This window comes from Lycorma delicatula, chromosome 4, assembly GCF_047948215.1.
Source record: "Lycorma delicatula isolate Av1 chromosome 4, ASM4794821v1, whole genome shotgun sequence".
Classification (NCBI taxonomy): domain Eukaryota; kingdom Metazoa; phylum Arthropoda; class Insecta; order Hemiptera; family Fulgoridae; genus Lycorma; species Lycorma delicatula.
In genome coordinates this window covers 16097956-16121792 of record NC_134458.1, presented here as the reverse complement: position 1 = coordinate 16121792, position 23837 = coordinate 16097956, and the positions used below count along the sequence as shown (strand labels likewise).

At 36.1% G+C, this 23837-nt stretch overlaps 1 protein-coding gene across 6 annotated transcripts in view; it reads left to right on the top strand.

Annotated features, from left to right (window-relative positions):
- The window catches only part of LOC142323138 (uncharacterized), a 140501-nt gene that overhangs the window by 80100 nt on the left and 36564 nt on the right, over positions 1 to 23837 (top strand). For 5 of the 6 annotated variants that reach the window (XM_075362400.1, XM_075362399.1, XM_075362395.1 and 2 more), the window contains 3 exons: positions 10541 to 10661; positions 15869 to 15941; positions 22441 to 22599. In XM_075362400.1, the coding sequence (XP_075218515.1) occupies positions 10541 to 10661; positions 15869 to 15941; positions 22441 to 22594 (348 nt within the window). In that variant the 3' untranslated portion in view covers positions 22595 to 22599. Of the gene's footprint in view, positions 1 to 10540; positions 10662 to 15868; positions 15942 to 21770; positions 22328 to 22440; positions 22600 to 23837 lie in introns of those variants that run through there. The other variant, XM_075362401.1, reaches the window with a different exon arrangement.

Genomic DNA, 23837 nt, shown 5'->3' with positions numbered 1-23837 from the left:
ACCTTAATGTTTAGGAGACGATTACTGTTTTTTGTTAATAAAAATCAAATATCTTGATACTCACTGGCACAAAATGTAATCGGGATTATCACAATAGAAAGTTCAACAGATGATTATTGTAGAATGAAAAAACATTAATGTATTGAAATTCACTTACGAAGGATGTAATCTGGATTATAATAACAAAGAGTTTAATGGACGAAAAACACCAGTATGTAGATATTCAGTCGCACAAAATATAATCTCACAATCGTGGATCTTATATATATCTACATGAGTTCCTTTAAGTTAATATTTTATCATACAGTTATAGAGAAGAAAAAGCACAAACATAATGTTTAAAGGAACATACAATAAAAAGATTCATTGTTGTAGAATATGTGTAATTTACTTGTTGGCTGCATGAAGTGTGAACTTTGATGAGAGAGACTGAGAGAGAAACGATGTTCAGAGAGAGACTGTGAGAAATGATGGTCTGAGAGAGACGATGCACAACGAGAGACAGCCGAGAGTGACCACAACGAGAGACTGCCGAAGCAGAAGTAGAAGAGAAGTGACCTGACCCGTAGTGGTGAGCCAGCTTATGTAGGGTAGATGGAGCTGAGTGATGTCGATAGAAGCCGAGTCCATCCGAAAGGAGCTGTGTGAACGGTGAGGAGCCGCTAAATTGACAGGCGCCGAGTGCATCTGAAAGGAGCCGAGTGAATGTAACATGTTTACGTTTAGTTCCTCTTCTTCCTTTTTTTTTTTATTTTATTAAACATTATACACATGAAATAATAGAGAATTAAATCTTAATAAATAATCAATACAAAAGTCATAAATAAAAATCAACTGAGCATATATTTATATGTATGTTGATTGGAATTCATTAATTTCAGTGTATGAAAAAATTTCTTATTTATAATTAAAATATTCATTAGATCGAAATACTGTTAAATTTTAGATGAAAATAAGTCAAATACCAAACCAGTTGAATTAACTTAAAATTGCTTTACGCATTGGCGTAAACAATGTTCATATAATGCAGCCAAAGGAAAACGTTTGTTATTTATATGGGTAGGAAAACCCCATATGTTTGCTACACATCTAAGCAGTAAGATCTCTCTTCTATAATGTAGGGGCATTATTCCGGCTTTAGACATTAGACTAGTTTCCGGACTTGTGCAGAATGCACCTGTCGCGTATGTTAATCTGCTGTTATGAATTACGTGTAACTTTCTTAAATGCGACTTCCCCGCAGATGAATATACAATACATCCATAGTCGAGTTTTGATTGAACCAATACTTCATACAGTCTCAATAATATTTCTTTATCTGAGCCCCAATTGATGTTTGATAAACATTTAATAATGTTTAGGGCTTTTCTGCATCTATCACTCAAGTCCTGTATATGTAATCACTACATAAGGGATTTATCCAATAACAGTCCTAAAAATCTCACATTATCTTTATATTGTATTTGATTGTCGTCAAAGGTCAGAATAGGACTTTGGTGAAGAATTCTCTTCCTACAGAAATGTACACAGCATGTTTTTTCTGGTAAAAATTGGAATCCATTATTCCTCACAACTTCATTAAGAACGTTAATCGCTTGTTGCAATTTGTACTTCACGATAGCTGTCTTGTTGCTGGCATGTACAATTGCCAAATCATCAACATAGACACTTTTGCTGATTGCTACCTTGGGATCAGATCTACTCGATCTGACACCCAAAGAGGATTATGAGCGTTGAAATCACCCACCTGTATTACGGGTGGGGGAAGCTGAAAAACTAATTGTGCTATGTCATCCTCTTTCCTATCAAAATTTGGTGAGTATATGCTGCATACAGTAATGTGAAGCAGACCCTTCATTCTGATGGCGACTGCTTGTAGATTTGTATTTAGATTAACAGCTTCGGCAGTAGCTCTAGTGGATGTTAGTATGGCTACTCCACCTCTAACTCTTATATTTGGCGATTGATCTCGCCAAAATGTATTGTATCCTTTTAATCAAAAATTTTCATTTTGGCAGAACTGTGTTTCTTGCAGGAATATACTAATTAGGTCTACATCATATACCAAGCGTTGGAGCTCATGGATGTTCGTCAAATATCATTGATATTCTGTTGAATTATCAACTCGCTAATTTTTAAAATTTTTTAATATTTTGGTTTGCCTTTCAGCCATTCTTTTTTCTCTTCTTTTCCATTTTATGAACAGCTTTGTGTTCGTTTAGAATGTCATTGCCTATATAGCTCTCGGCCTCTGAATCGCTGACCATTGAAGGCGCATACAATAATGGTCATGGATTGTCACCTGATTGAGACGCAGGAATCTGGCAGAGCCCCATCTCAGGAGTTATATCAGTCACCGCCCCATGGAGAAGGGGACAGTGATGATGATCATCACCAATATCATTATCATCATCATCCACATCAATATATCCATATCAACATCATCATCAACAACATAACAATCATCATCAACATTGCCATCAGTATCATTAACATCAGCATCATTATCATCTCACCAACATCATCATCATCAAAATCAACATCAACATCATCCTCATCATAACCATTATCAACATCATCATCTTCATCATGAACATCATCAAATCACCATAATAGGCATGATGATGATGATGATCATTATAATTAGCATCATAATGATGATCATCATCATAATCAGCATCATCATGATGATCATCATCATAATCAGCATCATCATGATGATCATCATCATATCAACAGCACCATCATCATAAACATAATCATCACCATCAACATGATCATCATCATCATTGTCAACATCAACATCATTATGATCACAATCATCATCATCAACAAAATCAATATCATCATCATCATCGTCATCATCATCATCATTGTTGCCATCATCAACATCAACAATATAATCATCACCAACATCATCATCATCATCAACAAAATCAAAATCATTATCATTGACATCAATATCAACATCAACATAACCATCATCATCACTATCCATCAACATCATCATCACCAAACTCAACATAATCTTCAATATCATCATCATCATAACCGTTATCAACATCATCATCATCACCAAAACTAACATCATCATGATCATCTTTGTCATCAACATCAACAACAACAATATCACCAACATCATTATCATTATAAACATCATCATCATCATCATCATGAAAACCATTATCAACATCATCATCACCAACATTCACATCATCAACAACATCAGCGTCATCACAACCATCATCAGTATAATCAACATCATGATCATCATCAACGTTATGGACCTAATCATCATCATAAAAATCATAATCATCATTATCCACATCATAATCATCATCCTCATTTTCATCATCATTGTCATCAACAACACCAACATTAACATCAATACCAATATCATCATCATAACCATTATCATCAAAATCACCACCAAAATCAACATCATCATTGTCAACACCAACATCAACATCATCATCACCAACACCAACATCAACATCACATCATCATTATCATTATCAACATCAGCACCATCATAATCGACATCATATTCATCAACATCAACAACAAAAGCATCAACTCAACATCGTCATCATCATCATCAACATCAATATCATCTTTTTGCAATTAAATTTTTTTTTTTATTTGTACCAAAATCAGTATCATCATCATTATCATTGACATTGACATCATCATATCATCATCATCATTAATTCATCTTCATCAACACCAACATCAACATAATCATCATCATAAACATCATCAACAACATGATTATGATGTTGATCATCATCATTATCATCATCAGCATATTCATCATCATCATCATTATCCTCATCAACATTTTTTTTTTTTAAGTTCTAGGCGCATTGACTACTGTGGACCCTTTTCCACAAGAAAAAGAAAAAACATTAAAAGGAATTATTCCCTCCTAATAATGATACACTAGCGACATAGTCAAAAGACTTCTCTTGTCAAAGAAATCATCTACAAAATTGACTCGTTGTAGGTAAAACCCAAAATAACACAAAAAATGGCAAGGGTATAAAATACCATTGCCACTTAAAAACAAGAAGCCATTTCTTTCTAAACGTTGTCAATCAATTCAAATTTTATCCTTTGCTGCCCTTTGGGTTTTTGGAGGATCCGTAGGTGTTTGGTCAATAACTTTTACGTTGGTGCTCTCTTCATTGTTACCTGCACTTCCATCGGACTACTTTCCTGCTTTTTCGTGCCCTTGGCATACCCTTCCTCGTCCTATGGCTGGTCGAAAGAGTAATGAATTTGGCTTTTTCACATGTTACACTTTCTTTATGCACATCAGTTGGTGGACCCATGATCACAGGTTTTGTTATTTTTTCAGTGGAGGGCGTTTCATCGCACCGTCCATCTGCGTAGGAGTTTTCAAAGGAATAATTATTTCCTTTCACCGACTAGATTCAATCTTTGTTTCAATGATAGTTTCTATCATAGTCGCAAGATTTATTGCAAGCGTGGAAAGCAGCTGCCGAAAGTTAACCTTCGATGACGGAGGGGCAGCAGCTGCTTCAGCATATGTTGTTGGACGAGGAGTTCTACTACTAACGATTTTCCTCGCTTCAGGATAGCTTATTTTCTGTAGCGTCTTGACTTCCTGAATTGCCGTCTCCAATTTGTATACAGGGCAGTTTCTTGAACGACTGTTATGATGCCTTTTGCAGTTAATGCTAACAGGAGGATCTTTGCCCGGATCTCCTTCATGAGTTTCAACTCCGCAGACACACATTTCTTGTCTTACACATCTAACTACAGTGTGTCCGAAACGCTGTCATTTGGAGCATCGCATAGGCTGCAGGATAAATGCACGTACATCTAGACAATGAATTCCAGCTCGTACTCTTTCAGGCAAGTTAGGTCGGTTGAAGATTAACACGTGTGACGCTGAAGGAAGAACTTCACAATTTCTTCTCACGGTTAACCTGCGGCAGTGTGTCACTCCTTGACTCGACATCTCTTCGACTGTTTCCTCTTCCTTGCAATTAAGAAGGTCATGGCAAACGACGACTCCTTTTGACTAGTTAAGTGAACTGTGTGGTTGAACAGTCACAGGGAACTCACCCATCTTCTTTGTAGCTTGCACCTTTAAACTTTGACTGTCATTTACGGTTTCGACATGCAAACCGTTAAAAATCTTGCGAATATCCATAACAGGACCACCAGCACAATTTGTAATTTCCCGGGCAATCAAGAATGGGCTGACTTTCTGGAAGTTTCCATTCTCTCTCGTTATCACTAGATGCCTAGGTTTGGGCGTATTGTTACTAAAGAGAACCTTATACAAATCTTTTCGAATTCTTTCAGTGTCTTTCTTTGTCTTATCGGATTCCTTTGCTGTTTTTCCTCTTCGCTTCTGGCGAATCGGATGTTTAAATGAGGGTGTTTACGTGCACCCTCTGCCATGTTTATTTGTTCAAGGTGTTCCATTTACTTTGATCCCTTCTGTAGCAAGGCTAGCCGCCCGGTACGCCCCCACTCCAGGGCTACTAACCTTGGAGGTCCTATCCGGACCTCCATATTTCCTGGCAGAAAGTGGATTGGCAATCTCTGCACTGACTCCAAGCTCCTACTCACCAAAGCTTTCAGAGCTCCCATGCACCGACATACATGGGCACCATTACTACATCCTTGCCATCGCATGGGGCATGTGGACAACGGAAGGGTCTCTGTTACACCTGCAATAACATTGACCCTGGCCGCCACATCACCAGCTCTTAAAGTAGTTTTAGTCAGTTTCCTAATCATTTAAATATTCATGATCTGCAGGTTGCCAAAAATCCAATCCATCTAGTGACCTGTAGGTCAAGCAGAAAAAACTTTTTCCGAGGAAAATACTCGGTGCCCAGTTAGTCAACTATATGTTATGAACGTATGTACAACTGTTGCCGCCCTGGACGTGAAACGTAGACGTTATGTTCCGGATGTGGGGATATTATGTACCGCACAGCATTATTTTGTGATTTATGGGAATCGGCTTCTAAGGTCATTAGCCCTCGTCACATTCTTGTAAGAGGTTTATACCATCATCAGGGTCGTCATATGTAAGGGTGTAAAGGACCCTTGCATTTTATTTAAGAGCACAAAATTTACAAATAACAATTAACGAAAAAACACAAAGACAAATCTTACGGGGTGTAAGGGTCCAGATCTTAAAACTTAAATATATAAATATGGAAAAAATTATAATCTACAATACCAGTATGTTATTTGAACCAGTCTCCCTTATTTTATTTAAGCAGTGTCGGAGCGACCAGAACCGCGGTTAAGCAGTATATCAGTCGCTCCAGGATGCTGTGGCAGTTGACTCCCCCTATGAAAGTCCCGTAGGACATAACCCATCGGGGTCCTCCCAGCATCATAAGAGCAATCTGACCACCTGTTCAGGACGGCCAAAGAGCCCCTCGGCAGGGAAGCTGCCCTTCCCGGTCCTGACCTACGTGGCTTTAGGCATACATTTCGCATACCCGTAACCTCACGCCTTCAGCCCGCCCTTCAAGGTCCTTTATGCCATCATTGGACACACCCCGACCCCCTGATCTTGCACGCAGGCGAGCCCGGGCGGCCTAGGCAAGAGGACTACCTCCCGTCACTATACGTGCCACGCTTCGAGACTCCCTTATATATATATAAACTACCCCTTAGAGGTTGTTTAACACAGCTTTAAATCTTCATTTTTATTCGCGTGTGACCGATTCTAAGTCTGGTCACAGCCACTTGTTCTCAGCGAGTCAACTTCACGTCGCTTTTCCATTTATACGGAGAAGTTTTGACAGAGTTTAATTTTATATTTAAACTCCTCCAATCAGTATTCCACATGTTTCTTATTATGTTAATTAGACAATTTTTAACATCTACCACCCGTACAGGAATTGCATCCAAGTTATCGCAGACTGTCACCTTTCTGACAGCTTTGTCTGCACTTTAATTACTTGCAATACCAGCATTCCCTGGAGTCCATACAAATACGCATCGCTGTCCTTGTTGATTTAGAAAGTACAAAATGGACAGGATGTTTGCAATTAGGACATCCTTAATGTTCTTGTTACCAATTGCAACAAATAAACTTACATAATCGGAGCATATTTGCACTCTCTCTTCGCAATAGTGTTCTGTGTACCGAAGAGCTTGCTGTATGGCAGTAAGTTCTGCCGTATAGACACCGGCCATATCTGGCAGTTACCAAAAGTGGACTTCTCCATTTACATATATGGAGCATCCAACACCATGTTCGGTTTTAGAAACGTCAGTATAAATTCTAATATGTTCTTTGTAACTACTGACGGTTGATAAAAATTCCTTTTGGATGATCACTGCTGGGTTCTTTTTTATTTCTTCCCAAGAGAGATGCAGCCTTGTATTTTCCGCTGACAAAAGACATGGCGATATTTCTCTCGTAGAAATTGCTAATATCTCAGGTATAGCAATTTTGTATTTTCTTGTTAATTCGTGGTACCTAATTCCGGCTGGTCTGGAATAGGTAGAACGATGTTCATATAATGCAGCCAAAGGATGGTTGTTAAAACGTTTATTATTTATATGGGTAGGAAAACCCCATATGTTTGCTGCATATCTTAGCAGTAGGATTTCTCTTCTATAACTTAGTGGTGTTATTCCGGCTTCGGACATTTGACTAGTCGCTGGACATGTGGGGAATGCGCCTGTCGCGTATCTTATTCTGCTGTTATGAATTATGTGTAACTTTCTTAAATGCGACTTCCTAGCAGATGAATATACAATGCATCCGTAATCGAGTTTCGATTACACTATTGCTTTATACAGTCGCTTTGTAAGTTTCCCAGGTGTTTTGGGAATATATGTCGATGCCAAGTCAAGTATCGCATTAGCTCAAAAATTAATCGTGCTATGTCATCCTCTTTCCAATCAAAATTCGGCGGTAGCTCTAGTCGATATTAATCTGGCTACTCCACCTCTAACTCTTATATTTGGCGGTTGATCTCGCCGAAATATATCATATCCTCTTAATTGAAAATTTTCATTTCAGCAGAAATGTGTTTCTTGCAGACATATACACAAATTGGGTCTACATAATGTACCAAGCATTGGAGCTCACGGATGTTTGAAAAACATCCATTGATGTTCCACTGTACAATCAACTCGCCAATTTTAAATTAACTTATGGTTTACCTTTTGGCCGCCCTTTCTCCCTTTTTTCCTTTATATTACGAACAGCTTCGTGTTCGCGGAGAACGTCGTCGCCGGTGTAGTTCCCGGCCTCCGAATCGGAGACCTTCGAAGCCGCTGAGGGATCGGCGCCGATTGAGAGACGAAAACTTGGCTAACCCCCGACATGGGAGCCGCCCCTGAGAGGGGGATGACACTTGCCACCCCTGTGTGGTTTAGAGGCTACCTCCGTTACAGGAGGCTTGGGAGCCTCAAAAACAGACTGCGTACCAGTCATTTTCTTTCTGTCATCATCCAAAATTTCGCTAAGACGGACATGGCTTGATGTATGTTTTCTTCTGTTCAAGAGCACATTTCTGTTTCGAAGATTTATCATCAGGAGGCTGTACTAACATCTTTGGCTTGACAGGTTCTTTACTACTAAAAGGCTTCATCTTATTTTCTATAATCCTTTCAATCATGCTAGCCACAGTGGTTTGTTAGTTGACTTTCTTCGACAGCAACTGGAGCAGGAGCAGGAACAGCAGCCGCAGCCTGAGTATAAGTTGTTGTTGCTCTAGGTTTGCAGGCATTTACAATCTTTTTAGTTTCTAGATCTACATGAATGCTGTCCTTTGCAATTTACACATGTAGGAGGCTCCTTCATGCACCTCATCACTGCACACACATATTTCTGGTCTCTTACATCTAAGAGCGGTGTGGCCACAGCGTTCACACTTGAAGCATTTCATAGGCTGTGGGACAAATGCCTGCACATCCAGTCAATGAATTCCAGCTCTAACCTTCTCCGACAGAGTTGGCCGGTAAAAAGTGAGGACATGAGAGGTGGAAGGTAGGACCTCACCGTTCCTTCTCATGTTCAATCTGCGACACTCTATTACTCCCTGAGGTATTAATTCTTCAACTATTTCTTGCTCGGTACAGTTTAAGAGATCCCGACAGACCACAACACCCCTTGAGGTGTTGAGCGTGCCATGGGGATCGATGTGTACAACAAAATCTCCAGTATTCTTGAGCCCTGGGACTGAGCATCATTTGTAGTATCCACATGAAGTCCATTAAAGGTTTTCCTTATTTCTGTAACAGGGTCTCCAGCACATTTAGTTATTTCTCGAGCAATGAGAAAGGAACTCACCCTTGAGAAATTTCCGTCTTCCTTTGTAATTATCAAATACTTTGGTTTCGGCACGTTGCTCTTGTAAAAAGCTTTTTGCAAGCTCTTTCTAGCCTCATTTCTATTCAAAGAGATTCCACACTCTTTGTTTTGCCTCTGGTGAAACGGCTGGTTCTAAACGAGGGTGTTTACGTAAACCCTTTGCCACGTTGGTTGTTTGTTCATGTTGCGTGTCATTTAATCCTTTCTGTAGTAAGGCTAGCCGCCGGGGTACACCCTCACTCCAGGGCTACCAACCCTGGAGGTCCATTCTGGTACTTCGGTGGAACCGGCATATGTCTTGGCAGATAGCAGATGCGAAGTCTGTGCATTGACTCCAGGCCCCTACACTCTGAGGTTTTCAGGGCTTCCATGCACCAAAAAACATGTCATATTCGCAAAACTTGATGAAAGCGTGGAAAGTAGCTACTCCACGTTAACCTTCAATGACGCAGGAGCAGCAGCTGCTGCAGCATATGTCGTCGTTGGACGAGGAGAATAAAATAATTAAACTTCAGTCCTTCAAATTTGTTTTTTTAATAAAAAAAAATAAAAAATAGAATACAATTATTGCAAAAAATATTTTATTAATTTATTTGCTTTAATTGCTGTTTTATGAGTATGTGAAGTTCAAGTTTAGCTTTTTTCTTTATTTTTTATTTGCATATTTTTTGTTAATCGTAAGTAAAAATAAACTGATAGTCATACATGGTAAAAAAAAAATTTAATGTTGGTAAATAAAAATTTGTAAGCATTAACTATATTGATTGAACTACCAAATATAAAAATGTGAAAGTAGGATAGAATTTCATCAAGTAATCCAATTTTTACGTAAGATTACTGACTATGAATTTTGCCACATTGCAGAGAATAAATGGCAAAAAAAAACAAGATTTCACATGTTGAAAAGACTACCTCAAACAGTCATTGGTCACATCAGAAGAACAGTAACATAAACAGCTTCTATAACATCGTCAGAGCGTGAGAAAATTGTAGTCTCCAAATAAGATTAGCAATATTTTATTACAAATTTATTATGTGCTTGAAAACACTTACGTTCAACCTCTCATGTTTTAAATTAATCTAAACATATATGTTATATTTATGTTTTTTGTTCTAACTAGGTAATATTTTATGTATGTGTGTGATGTATTTTTAATTATTTAGTTATAATTTTTTTGTTATCTAACATAATAATTAATTTTTTTCCAGTTTGAACGTTGTTCAAAGAAATCAAGCATATTGAGTCGCCTTCAAACCCGACCTCCCAGTCCTATTTATGCCTCGCCACCAGATAGCCCTTCTAACAGTCCACCTAATCCACCTGCATGTCGTAAGTACATTATGATAGTGTATATATCTTATTTTTACAATTTTTAGGCCTGTTACAAAGTTAAAATGTAGCAGTAAGGGCTCAGACACCATGTAAAAAATTTTGAAAAGTTAATTTACTTAACTATGGCAGACTGAAATGTTTTTACAATACTGTTAATCTATTTTAGTTTTTTATTTGTATTTTCTAACGATTTTATAACAATTGAAATTACGTGTAGTTTTATACTGAAAACTTTATTTACATTTATTTTGGATTTTTTGATAATAGATTATTTTTTTATCCTTTTTAATCAAGACATTTCAGGTGTTGCAGAACAGTCGGATTGTAAGGAATGCATTTTAATTTAGTACTGTATGTTTGTGTTTCTTTTTTTATTTTTGTTCTGTTATACCTTTGTTTTAACATTATTGAGTTTATTTTTTGCTTATTGGTTAATTTTTACTTACACAAGCTTGTGATGAAGTCTTATGCAGTGCTGAATTTGAAAATAATCTTCATTTTTTTCCATCATGTCATGATTTTTTGCAAATCACAAATTTCAAAATTTGTAAGAAGTTGAAAAATTGCGAAAATGTGTTACAATAAAATAAATATAAAACTTTTTTTTTTAATAATAAATTAATATAATATATTCACTTTTTTTGCTTATACCATGTATTATAGCTAAACAGTTGAGTGGTCTGAAAAGAAGGGGGGTTCATTGACTCCTTAATTTCTAATGAAAATTGCCACAGAATACGCCTATTTCTATTATAGTGCATTTTTAAGGTAATTTATTTTTATTTACTTAATTAATTTTTATGAGGTACGTCATGCCTTTGGAAACCACTCCCCATTGTCACCCACCCTTAATGTCGAAGTATGTAAAATACCTACAATTTTATTCCATATGTAGAAGTTTCTTTGGACAGCTTATACTCTGCTTCGTGCTTTCCCTTCTATGTTCTCTGTAGGGTTCATCTTGGTATAACATCCAGCAATAGTCTGCCATTATCGTAGTAGTTTATTTTCCTTGACACCTCCTTTCCATTTCTTTCATGTCCTGGTGAAATCTCTCATCCTTCTCTTTGCTAACGGCACCCAGATTTTCAGGCAAATAGTCCACATATGAATCTTCAAGCTCATGAAACAGCCCCTACAGCATGTTTTCAATGGTTTATTTGAAGTTAGGATACTTCTTATTGCCCAAAAACTTGGTTACTATGTTTTTAAAGGTTCTCCCAGCTTCTTTTTCTGTAACTTCCATTTGTTTTTCAAAATTACCATCTTTGAGAAGTTTTCTAATATCAGGACCAATAAAAACCCTCTTTTAGTTTAGCAGTTGATAAGTCTGAAAATTTGTCAGAGATGTATTTAAAACATATTTACCTTATTTTTGTAAGGCTTTGACAAATTGTTTCATCAATCCTAACTTGTTATGCCGGGGTGGAAGGAGAAATTTATTCAGATCTAAGAGAGCTTTTTAGAGCACATTTTTGGTTCCAGGTTATAATGAAGCTTTTTTTTGACCAATCTTTCCTTATCCAATGATTTTCTCTGTCTCTGCTATCCCATTCACACAAAAAACAACGAAACAAGGAGGAGAGCCAACTCTCCTCTTTGCTGTCCTAGGAGCATTAATATTATTTTGAGATCGCCACACGTAATCCACTTATGATTGCTGTATTTAATTTTATAGGGAACGAATTTTAAATTATCGTAACCCTCTTTAAAATGGACAGAATGTTCGATAGTTATTGATGGATATGTATTCCCATTGTGAAGAAGGACAACTTCAAGATTTTTTTTGGGCGAATCTATGAATAGTTTTCAATCATTACTTTCATATGGAATGTTAAATCGAGTCAAAAGTCCACGTACATCAGTGCAGAAGACTGATTCTCCTTTTTCTGAAAAATATGGAAGAAAATCCTTTTCTCTGTACCTGAACCAGGAAAATGAGGTGCCTGCTGCTAGCAGGTTCTTCTCTTTAAGCCTCAAACCGAGCAATTCTGAATTTTCTTTGGTCAGATGTAAGTCTTGAACCAAATCGTTTAGTTCAGACTGTGAATAAAACTCTGGTGCACAGCTGTCTCTGGGTCATACTCCTTGATGTTATCTTCATCTAAATCACTTGTGGAACCATCTATTACAGGTAAATTTTCTAGTGGAATTGACACTGGTATGTCTGGATCATGAAGAACCAGGCGTAAAGCAGATCGGATATTTGAGTAGACGATTCCTTCTTTATTCTTCAAATTGAAACCGTGAACACCAGTTGAACAGAAGTAACAATCTTTGGTGTGATTTCATGGCACTCGCCACACCATTGGAACTCCAAATCTGGATGCTTCTTGTTCACCCTTTGACCACTGTCTAAGTCCTTCAACATATGTGTAGCAAATGTGGAGGGGTGCCCAAGTTTTATCTTGATCTCCTATTTTCACTCTCAAATACATGAGGTACACTAGTTTAATGAAACTTGTTATATTTCTTTTTACCTTTCTACCATTAACTCTCCACAGATGTAACAAAAGGAATCTGCAGAATTTTTGCAGCCTCTTGAAGCCATTTTGAAAACAGAAAATTTGCTTTGTGGCCTGAAAATATATTTTCCTCGAAAAAAATGCATTTGATCACACAGGACGAAAAAAATCAATTTATGCATGCTGATGGTTGAAACGGCACTGATAATAGTTTCACACTGCATGAGTGGTGCGGATAGCTGCCAATAAACGTGTCACATATTGTTAAGTCTTGTCACAACTTATCGGCCAAGCTGTTGACTCCCTGCATTCACTGAGCAATGGAGAGCCAACTCTCCCACCATCTCATCATCTTCAACCCAAACCACTCCGGTCCTCTTCAGACCACTTAACTGTTTAGCTATAAGAATGCATAGTATAAGCCAAAGAAGTGAATATATTATATTAATTTATTATAAAAAAATATTTATGTCTATTTTATAGTATCACATTTTTGAAATTTTTCAACTTTTTACAAATTTTGAAATTTGCAAAAAATCCTGACATGATGAAAAAACAATGAAGGTCATTTTTGGATTCAGCACTAAAAAATACATAGGAGTCAATTATCAAAAGTTAAAAAACATTCCACAACCCAAATTTTACAGGCTTGTGTTATTAATTGTTTTTCATACTTTGATGTTTATAATATATCCATATGTAAACCTAATCAAACCTTTGATTAGGTATGATTAATCCCGTATCCTAATTTAGTATTATAAGATTTTAAAGGAGGGTAAGGTTTCATAGGTTTAAGTACACATACCTGTGGTCTGTATTCATACAATAACGATTCCGCTGTGGCAGAATTGGTTATCGGAAAGACCTGCATATCTTTCATAATTTCGGGTAATGTATCGGCCCCTGTTTCATTATAATAATGCTGTACATAGTACTGCTGCAGAGGTATCTGATTGCCAAACGAGCATGGAATTGAAGAATAATCTATGGCCGAGCCGGTGGCTGTACCGCCATACCAATTGGTAACTTCGCTAAATTTTTAATACTTTATAATAATTTTGTCATTTATTCGCCATGAAATTTTTTATATAGTAGAGGTCAGTGCGAAATTTGTTTATTACACAAAAGTAATTTGCTTACTCAGATATTTCTATTAGGAATTAAAAATTGACATGAATTTATCATTAACCTTCAAAGCAGAACAGTTGCATGTTTAACAGCATAGTTAGCTGTACTTTAATCAACAGCATTTTAAAATCCATTCTCTTAATAAACTGTCTTATGACACATAATCATTTTATTCGGTAGAATGAGTGGTTTATTGATGTGCAAGTTCAAACCCTATACTGTTGTCATATAACTATTCATATAATACCTGGATACTTATTTATAATATTAATTAGTAGATTTGATCTTATCAGAATAAATAATGTTAAGCTTCTTATCTGTTAAATAAGTAAACAAAATAATTTAATTTAATTTCTAAGAATGTATTATAAACCAAAGATTTCTGAAAAATATATATATGGTCTTACTTGACAGAAACAAATATTCATACGGATAATTGTATTTTACAGTTTATTTTATTGCAGTGATACAATTTAAAATATGTATAGTCAGCACATATTTTTCTATAGATTTTTTTTTTATGTAACCTTCAAAGGTCATAAAATAATGACTTATTCTCAAAAATCTGTTACAAGATATACTTTATTGAAATATCTTTTTTTTAAGTAGTAAAGTATGTTTTTAAACATCAAAATGAAAAACATACATTTACGAAAGCCTCTAAAAATGATAGAATTTTTATTTACTAAAAATACAGACTTAATTTGTCTGTAAAAAAAATATCCTCTAATTTTTATTTTTTTGCGGGTATTGCTGTCAAACTCTTAACATATTTATATTATTTTTTAATGAAAAAATTGGGAAGAGATAAAAGACATAAAAATCTATCTAAATAATAAAATTACTTCTGAATTTCATTTTGGATTCATGTCATTTAGTTAGTCCTATTGAATAGGGTTACCAATAAAAGAATTTGAATCAAAGAATTGAGTCTGTTTAACTTAATGAGAAATTATTAATCTTTTTTCAGCTTTTTTTTAGTTGTTATATTTTACATACAATTAAGTGTAGTTTCCTATTGAATTTTTTAATTGTTAAAATGTGATTGAATAGTTACCTCTTTTCTTTATCTTAAAATTAGGAATTTTGTGAATCTTTAAAGGAGTATCATGTCCAGTCAGGAACTATGAATAAAAAACTTTAAGTAATCCTGTGGAATTTAGTCATTGCCTTAATTTTTAAATTGTCATTGGTCTAACAAGAGGCCACAGGATTTGCTAATATTTATATGTGACATCCTCAGGTATAGTGTTAATCTTTACCTTAACACATAGCAGTTTTTGATTTCATTTGCACTTAGTATAACAATAAACAAAACCCAGATAATAAAACTTTACTAACGTTTGTTTTCTTTTACAAAAGTGCATACATATACTGCCATAAACATTGTATCACATATCTGAAGTTGTTTATGCGTTAAATTTAAAGAGCGTAGATTTGGGGAAGAAGGTATTTCATGTGAAATGTTTTAATACTTTTAAAAGTATTTATTTTCTTAGTTTAAATTAGATAATCTTGAAATTACATATAATTTCACAACTTTTACAAAAGTTTAGCTAGTAGTTATACAAACTTTCTTTTATGCAATCTGTTTTGTTTTTGTTTTTTTAGAAGATCATTTTTCTCGAGATACCCATATGAGGATAATACTTGGCAATAATAAAACATCACCTACTAGAGTCAAGTAAGTCTTGATATTAGTTTATATATTGACATAAGCATAAAGATATTTTAAGTTAATTTAATGAACAAGTTGTTAGAATTTTCAGCGATGATTTTTATTACAGTTATGTTTTCCTGTTACACATATGCCTAAAAGTATTTCAAAATTTTAATATACTGTGTTTTCAGATAGTTTTATTCCTTGCAAAGTTGATCCACTGTATATAATGCATTAGTTCCTATAGAAAGGGATATTTCAGTTATAACATCCCTAGTTATCTGATCAGACATTAAATACTTTACATTTTTTTCTTATTTTCTATTCATGTTTAAATCAGTTTCTCTATCTCAGATTGTTTTTATTACTCACTCTAGAGTATACCATATTTCATTTAACTTTTTTTTATTACATTATATGAATTTATTTATAATTGTAACTTGGCCGCTGATGTACAAACATCAGAAAATTTTAAAAAACCTAGTACAAATAAACAGATTTGAAGAAAGAGTGCTTGTGAAGCCAAAATTCACAAAAATAAAATTTTAAATCAGTTATAGGGTTTAGATCTGTATTTATTACATCAAAAACTGTGATTTCTGAAAATCATGCCAGACAATTTTTGTGTCTGTTTTTACTAACAATAAGTCTGTTTGATAAAAGAAAACGTTGGGTCATAAATTATGGCTTACAAACTCTATTACATTAATATCTGCAGAGTTAGATCATTATAAAAAAAACTGTAGTTATGTTCATATAAGTCAGAAAAACTCAGACCATCATTTAATTAGCTAACATAACCAAAGTAAATAATACAACTATTTATGCATATACATAACCATTACAATTATATCATTTTATAGTTGCTATATGTAGAATTAATTTAAATTATCTCTGCTAAATAGCACTAGAATTTTAATGTTATGAAAACTGTGACCAACAGTAGACCAAATATACAAAGACAATGTCATTTGTACCTAGCTGCCAACCAGAAAAAAAAATTATGTGGTTTAGGCCAGGCTTAACTGTAGACCATACAAGTAAGAACAAAGTTGACTGGTACCCAACAGCTGACTAAGAAAACAAAATTACTAGAATTACTCTGTTCAGAACTGATCCTACTATAGAACAGAAAGGGTTATTTCAAAATTTGCTTTATTTTTCAATATCTGTAACTGAATTTGATTACTTACTAGAATTAATTTACTGATTAACTATTTATACTAAATTAATATAATTCAATTAAATTATGGTTCTATATAATTTTCAAACTTATTAAATTACTCTTTACATCTTTTATATATTGTCGTCGATTGGCTTCGACAGCTCATTGCAATTACTAACCTTATGGTAGTCCTAAGAAGGGCTGTTGTCATCGAATGATTTCGATGGCTCATAATTCATAACCATGTGGTGGCCCTGAAAAGGGCCGTTTTTTGTCTTTGCTCTGAGAAGAGCTGTTGGTTCCAGAAGCTGGTCTCCAGCAAAGTCGAGGAGTTGTGGCTAGTACATTGAAGTCTAACTGGACCTTCCCTCAGTGGCAGTTGGGTTCCCACTACAGCATGGCAGTGGGGGCCCCCAGAGAGCCGCAGGGTCGGGTTGGGGGTCAGTTGTCCTTCACTGGCGGGGCTGAGGCAGTTCTCCTCAAGCGATCCCATGCTGAGTCCGAAGCCTGGCGAACTGGAGCTGTAGCTGGAAGGTAGTGTCTGCATCCAGTGGCTCCCTTGGTGGGCCGGCCAGCCCTGCTGCTCTGGCAGGTATGTTGGCATCCGCCAGGAGGTCCCATGTTCAGGAGGCTAGGGAACTTCTCTCTTCTTCCATCTTCTTCTTCTTCTTCTTTTGGTCTTCTCCTGGTGGTAGTCGACGATGAATTAAAAATTCACTCTCGTGCACGTTCTTATGTTGGAGCCTGGGTGTTGAGGGGCTGCAGTGCCACTACGATGGGAGAACTGCATGGTGGGAGTAATGCTTGTATCAGCGCGTACGTACACTGTGCGCCAGCTTGCATCGTTTCTACCATGTTTGTCCATGATTTAATGATATTAAATTAGGCATATATGTGGTAACAATATGTATATATATATTTCTGTACTTCATCATGTTAAAGTTACAAAACATTCTACATAACTTGTAAAAAAGAAGTAAATTATGCACAAGATTTTAAAACTATAATTCATATGTGTTCAGTGGCGCTGGAAGTCTACATAAAAACATGGTGAAGACTCCTGCTTAACAATGACTACTGGTGAGTTGTAGGGTGATGTCAACGGCTCTTATCACCTCTTGTCTCAGCATCTCTTCCACTTGTTCTCTTATAGTCTGTTTCTTTTCTTTGCTGTACCAGTAAATCGGTAAGTGAAACGGCCAGCTTCCTTCCTGAAGTCGGATCCCATGTACTACTGACCGAGTTGGTTGCAAGAAAGTGCTGGAAAATACTCCTTGGTGCCGTTTCAACACTGTCTCTAATCTTGTCTTTACCTTGGAGGGTGCTGTACTTTTCACTGCCGACCAGTCCAGTTTCAATGCTGCAGGTTCGAGTTGGTCGTGCCAAGAAACAGTTTTGCAGGTTTCCCTACCCAGATGGAAGCAGCCATGACTGTAGTTCAACACGGCCTGTTGCTCCTTCAGCCAGTTGTGTCCCAAGATGATTTCTTCCCATAGCCCCAGAACTAGCAGAAGCGTTGTGGAAATTTTTGTGTCGCCACAGAGAAGCTCTGTCTGCACCACTCCCATGGTACGGCAGGAGGTAGAATTCAATGCCAGATCTATCTTGATGTCTATGTTGGAATTGGCTTACCACAGTAGCAGCTCAGCTCTTCCAAAGCTGAAGTTGGCTGCAGAATCTATGGCTGCTTTCATAAGTCAACCTGCTATTGTGATGGTGATTCTAGTAATGTCTGTAAGCCTAGTTGATTGAGGGCCCCACTTGGCTTCACAGCCGGGACCCTTACTCGTTTCCCTGCTGCGACTTCCTTATTGGGCAGTCCCTCTGGAAATGGCGCTCCGGGCAGTAATGACACCTCAGAACCAAACTGCTTCTACATTAAGTTGCCTTGTCATTTGTTCTAGCCATGGAATTATTTGGTTGAAGCTCACCTACTCTATCCAGCGAGCTCCACCCAGAACTAATTTAAATATCATGAGTACTGTTTAACATTGTAGCTTGGAACTTCTGTTCGTCTACTTCAATGATGATAGCTCAATGCAGCAGGTCATCAATATCATAGATGGTTGCTGCTCGCAGTGAAAGTTGAATCTGATGTTTGAGCTGCTCCAGCAGTATTGGTAGGAAGACAGCTTCACTACCAGGAGCTAGTCGGTAAATGGGTTTCCTCTTCTGCAACAGGAAAAGCTCCAGCAATTCATTAGTTCCTTGTGTTTGTCCATAAAGTTGAGACCAGAGCTTGGCGGTAGACTGCAGGCCATATATTGATGCCAAAATTGGTTGATGAACTTGGACCAATCGAGTTGTAGGTCTTTGTATTGCCTGGCCCAGGACAGAGCCTCTCCTTTCAGCTGCCATTCAGTGTACTCGGCTCATTGCTCAACAGGCACTCTGTTCTTTTAGATGATAGAGGAACAATTTTGGGTCCTTATGTGGTAGACCGCTAAAGGTTGCCGTTATCACTGGCGGAAATGCTGCACGGATGACCGTAACCAGGCAGTCAATGTTGTTAGGTGCCTTGTGTGTTGGTCTGTTGGCTAGCATGTGGTCGGCAGAGGCGTGGCTATGTCCAGTCTTCTCATCCAGATGATCTTTTCTCCACGTTGGGTGCCACTTGTCGCTGAATGGCTTTGATGGCACATGGCAGATACTAACCTTATGGTAGCTCTGAAAAGGACCGTTTTTGTCGTCAATTGGCTTTGACAGCTCGTTGTAATTACTAACTTTATGGTAGCTCTGAGAAGGGCTGTTGTCATCGAATGGCTTCGACGGTTTGTAATTCATAACCTTGTGGTGACCCTGAAAAGAACCGTTTTTTGTCGTTAGCTCTGAACGAAGAGCTAACAACAGCAGAAGAGCTGTTGGGTCCAGAAGCTGGTCTCCAGTGAAGTCGAGGAGTTGCAACTTGTCCATTGAAGTCCAACCAGGCTTTCCCTCAGCAGCAGTTGGGTCCCCACTACAGTGTGGCAGTGGTGGCCTCAGAGCCCTGCAGTGTCAGGTCAGCTTCGGTCATCCTTCGCCTGTGTGGCGGTTCTCCACGAGCGATCCCATGCTGGGCCGGCTCCTGCTGCATAGTCCGCCGGCCAGCTGAAGCCCAGCAAGCTGGAGCTGGAGCAGAAAGGTAGCGTCCATGTCCAGCAGCTCCCTCAGCGGGTCGGCCAGACCTGCCGCTCTGGCAGGGATACTGGCATCTACCGGGAAGTCTCATGTTGAGGCAGCCAGGGAACTTTTGTCTTCTTCCATCTTCTTCTTCTTGGTCTTCTTCAGATGGTGGTCAACAATGAATTGAAAATTCACTCTCATGCATGTTCTTTTATTGGAGCCTGGGAGTTGGGAGGCTGCAGTGCCACTATGGTGGGAGAACTGCACAGTGGGAGTGATGCTTGTATCAGCGCGTATGTATACTATGCGCCAGCTCACATCGTTTCTACCATGTTTGCCCATGATTTAATGATATTAAATTAGGTATATATGTGGTAACAATATATATATATATTTCTGTACTTCATCATTTAGTTACAAAACATTCTACATAACTTGTAAAAATGAAGTAAATATGCACAAGATTTTAAAATTATAATTCACATGTGTTCCACGACAACAAAGCTGTCTTTGTAAAAGAAATAAGTGAAATATTTCTTGAAAAGCTGTTAAACAGGAAGTAACAGCAGTGTCTCCAGATCTTTGTAAATTTATATCACCAGGCAGTGTACATGCTCAATGTATCCCAGAATTACTTAAAGCACTATTACCTCTAAAGTGTGTAAAACCAATAGTACTAGTGCATTGTAATCAGTTTTACGTTTTGTATCCCTAGCATGAATTGTGAATTTAATTTTTCCAACTATTGTCATTGTCCATTTGCCATAAATTCACCTACATTATTCATGTCCATACCTTCAGTCTGATGGTTGTTTAGCAAAGTTGAATACATTAATTGCAGTATGCTCACTAGATTCTTCATTAGCATATGTTTGAAGCTTTATAACTTTTATCAATAAATAACAGGTACTATGCCATGTATACTTCTTCAATGTCTTTCTACTTCTTATATTTTTACTAGATTGACCCATATTTTATGTGATTTTTTTTTTCTTTGTGCAATAATTTTTGCTATAGATGGCAGTTTCTATGCAATAGTAACCTGTTGTAAAAAAAAACATACAGAATTCTTGCCATAATGTTCATTTAGGTTATAAATAAAAATTTCAAATAAACAACTACAAAAATGTTTCAGAGTAATATAATTGATTAATCCTAGTGGCTGTGATTTGAATGAAAATGAATACGGGATGTTCCAGGACATATTCCCTGAACTTCATGTATTGATTCAGGACACCAAACTGAGAAAAAAGTTCATGTCGACATAAGTTCTATTTTGCTTTGTTTTCCTCTAGACGCAATTTTGTGATTTTCAACAAAAATGTTATTTCTCAGAAATGAGTAAACCTACTTTAATTAAATTTGGCAAATCTAGGACTAGTGTCTTATTCTACCGAATAAAAACTTTGAACACTTCACCTTCAAAAATTTCAAAATGGTGGCCATTTTAATTTTTTAATCTTCAATATCTTTGTTATTATTTGTTTGATCAAATTTGTACTTATTACAAAATTTATAAAGCATTTTATTTTGAACAAAATGACACCTCATTAGTAAAAATCTGTCAAACAATTGATTTATTCCAGATAATTAACCCACCGCCGGCCTTCATGGCGCGAGTGATAGCGTCTCGGCCTTTCATCTGGAGGTCACTGGTTCGAATCCTGGTCAGGCATGGCATTTTCACACACGCTACAAATCATTCATCTCATCCTCTGAAGAATGCGTAACGGTGGATCTGGAGGTTAAAATAAAAAAGATAATTAACCCACCAGTACATTTGCACAGCGTAATGCAAGCTGATAATTTTTATTAATTTACTATTATTAACAATTTTTATTATATTTAGTGAAGGAATAAAAACAGGCAAAAAATTATTATTATTATTGATAATTCTGATTTAAAAATAACCATTCTATGTTTTGCTTACCTATAATGAGTACGAGTAGGATATGATTATTCACGTGTGATTAGGAGACATTAATGATGATGTGTTAGCATTATGACATCATCAACAATGACATGATAATCATTGATGTTAGGATTACAATAATGTGTGACAAAGCAAATTTGATCAGTGTTACTTCTGAAGTAATATAAGATTAACTGCTTCAGTATAGATTTACCATGAAAAACGTGTTACAATTTTTAGCCACAACTATTCTACCATTAATATTATGTAAATGCTTGTCTTTATGTATTATATTTGTCAGCATAGTTACTAAATATTTTTACCATTTCTTGTTAAATTTGAAGCGGAAGCAAACCAAAGCGGAATGGCATTGTAACAAATCCTGCATTGAGAATTATTCCTGCACTTAAAAACGGTCTGGAAATGGCTGCTGGAAGACAAGTTAACAGTGCAACTACCACTAATAGTTTTCAGTGGCGTAAGGAGACACCACTATAGAAAAGGTACTAAATTCATTCACATTAGCATATGAGAAAAGGCAATTACAAATATTACAGATAATGCAGATTTACTTGTCTTGTTAATATAATATCTATCATACAGATTTTTTTCAATTTTATTATTATAGTTTTAATTTTCTCAATACAGATTGTTTACTTCTTACTACAACAAATTGCATTGTAATATTTGATTTCTGTAATATCTGAAATTTTGTTTCATCATTCATCTATTAATGTTTAAAAGAATTATATGTATAATAAATAAGTATTTTCTTGCCTAAAGGAGTATTGTAATGAATGCTGACTTAGCAACTGAAACAATTTTTGAATCTACTTCTCACTTCCATTGTTTCTTTACTATACATAGTAACTTATATATCATACAAATTTCTGTAGAAAATCAGAGATACTATTATTCTAAAAACTAACTTTTATAGAATAATTTTTGGGTAATGGAGACTAGTTCATGTTTAAAGGTCACTAAAATTTAGATTGAGTATTATATATTTCCTGAACACTTATAGTTTTATTTTAAAAACAATTATTATTTAAAATCATTATTTTAAAGTCCACAAAAGTGCTAGAAAGTAGTTGTAAATTTTTATGGATGTTTGCTGAAGTTTTGTACAGTTAATTAAAAATTGAATAACTTTTTTGATCTACCATTTGCATGTAATAGAATCACACTTAGAACTAGACAGAGCTTTCATGATGTGGGTGTGTGTGAGTGTGTGTGTGTGTATGTGTGATAACTTACAAAATGAAAATAAAAGCTTTAATAAATCTTTAACACGTTGACCATGGTTTGGCACACCTGTGAACTGAAGCAATGAATTTGTATACGTCGCTTCAGTACACCAGTTTGCTGCTGCATATTATGTTTCGTAGATGTTTTGGCACATCGATGTACCAAATGACTCTACTATTTTAAATCTGTTTTATTACTTGCTGTCTTATAATTATGACATGGGCTTAGTGGAATTGGCTCTAGGGAATGATTATTAGTCTATGTTTGATACAGGTATTCATTCTGACTTCCAAACGAGTAGCTGTGTAAGAATAGGCATGATATCAAATTTAAAAAAAGCATTTCTCTTAAAAACATTTTTGTATTATATTTTATTGAATAAGTTTATCATAATTATAGAACATAATAGAATAAGAAAAAATGTTAAGATTAGCAATAAAAAATTTAATTTTGAATTACACTGAATTATTGAAATTGTCCATTGCTAGCATAA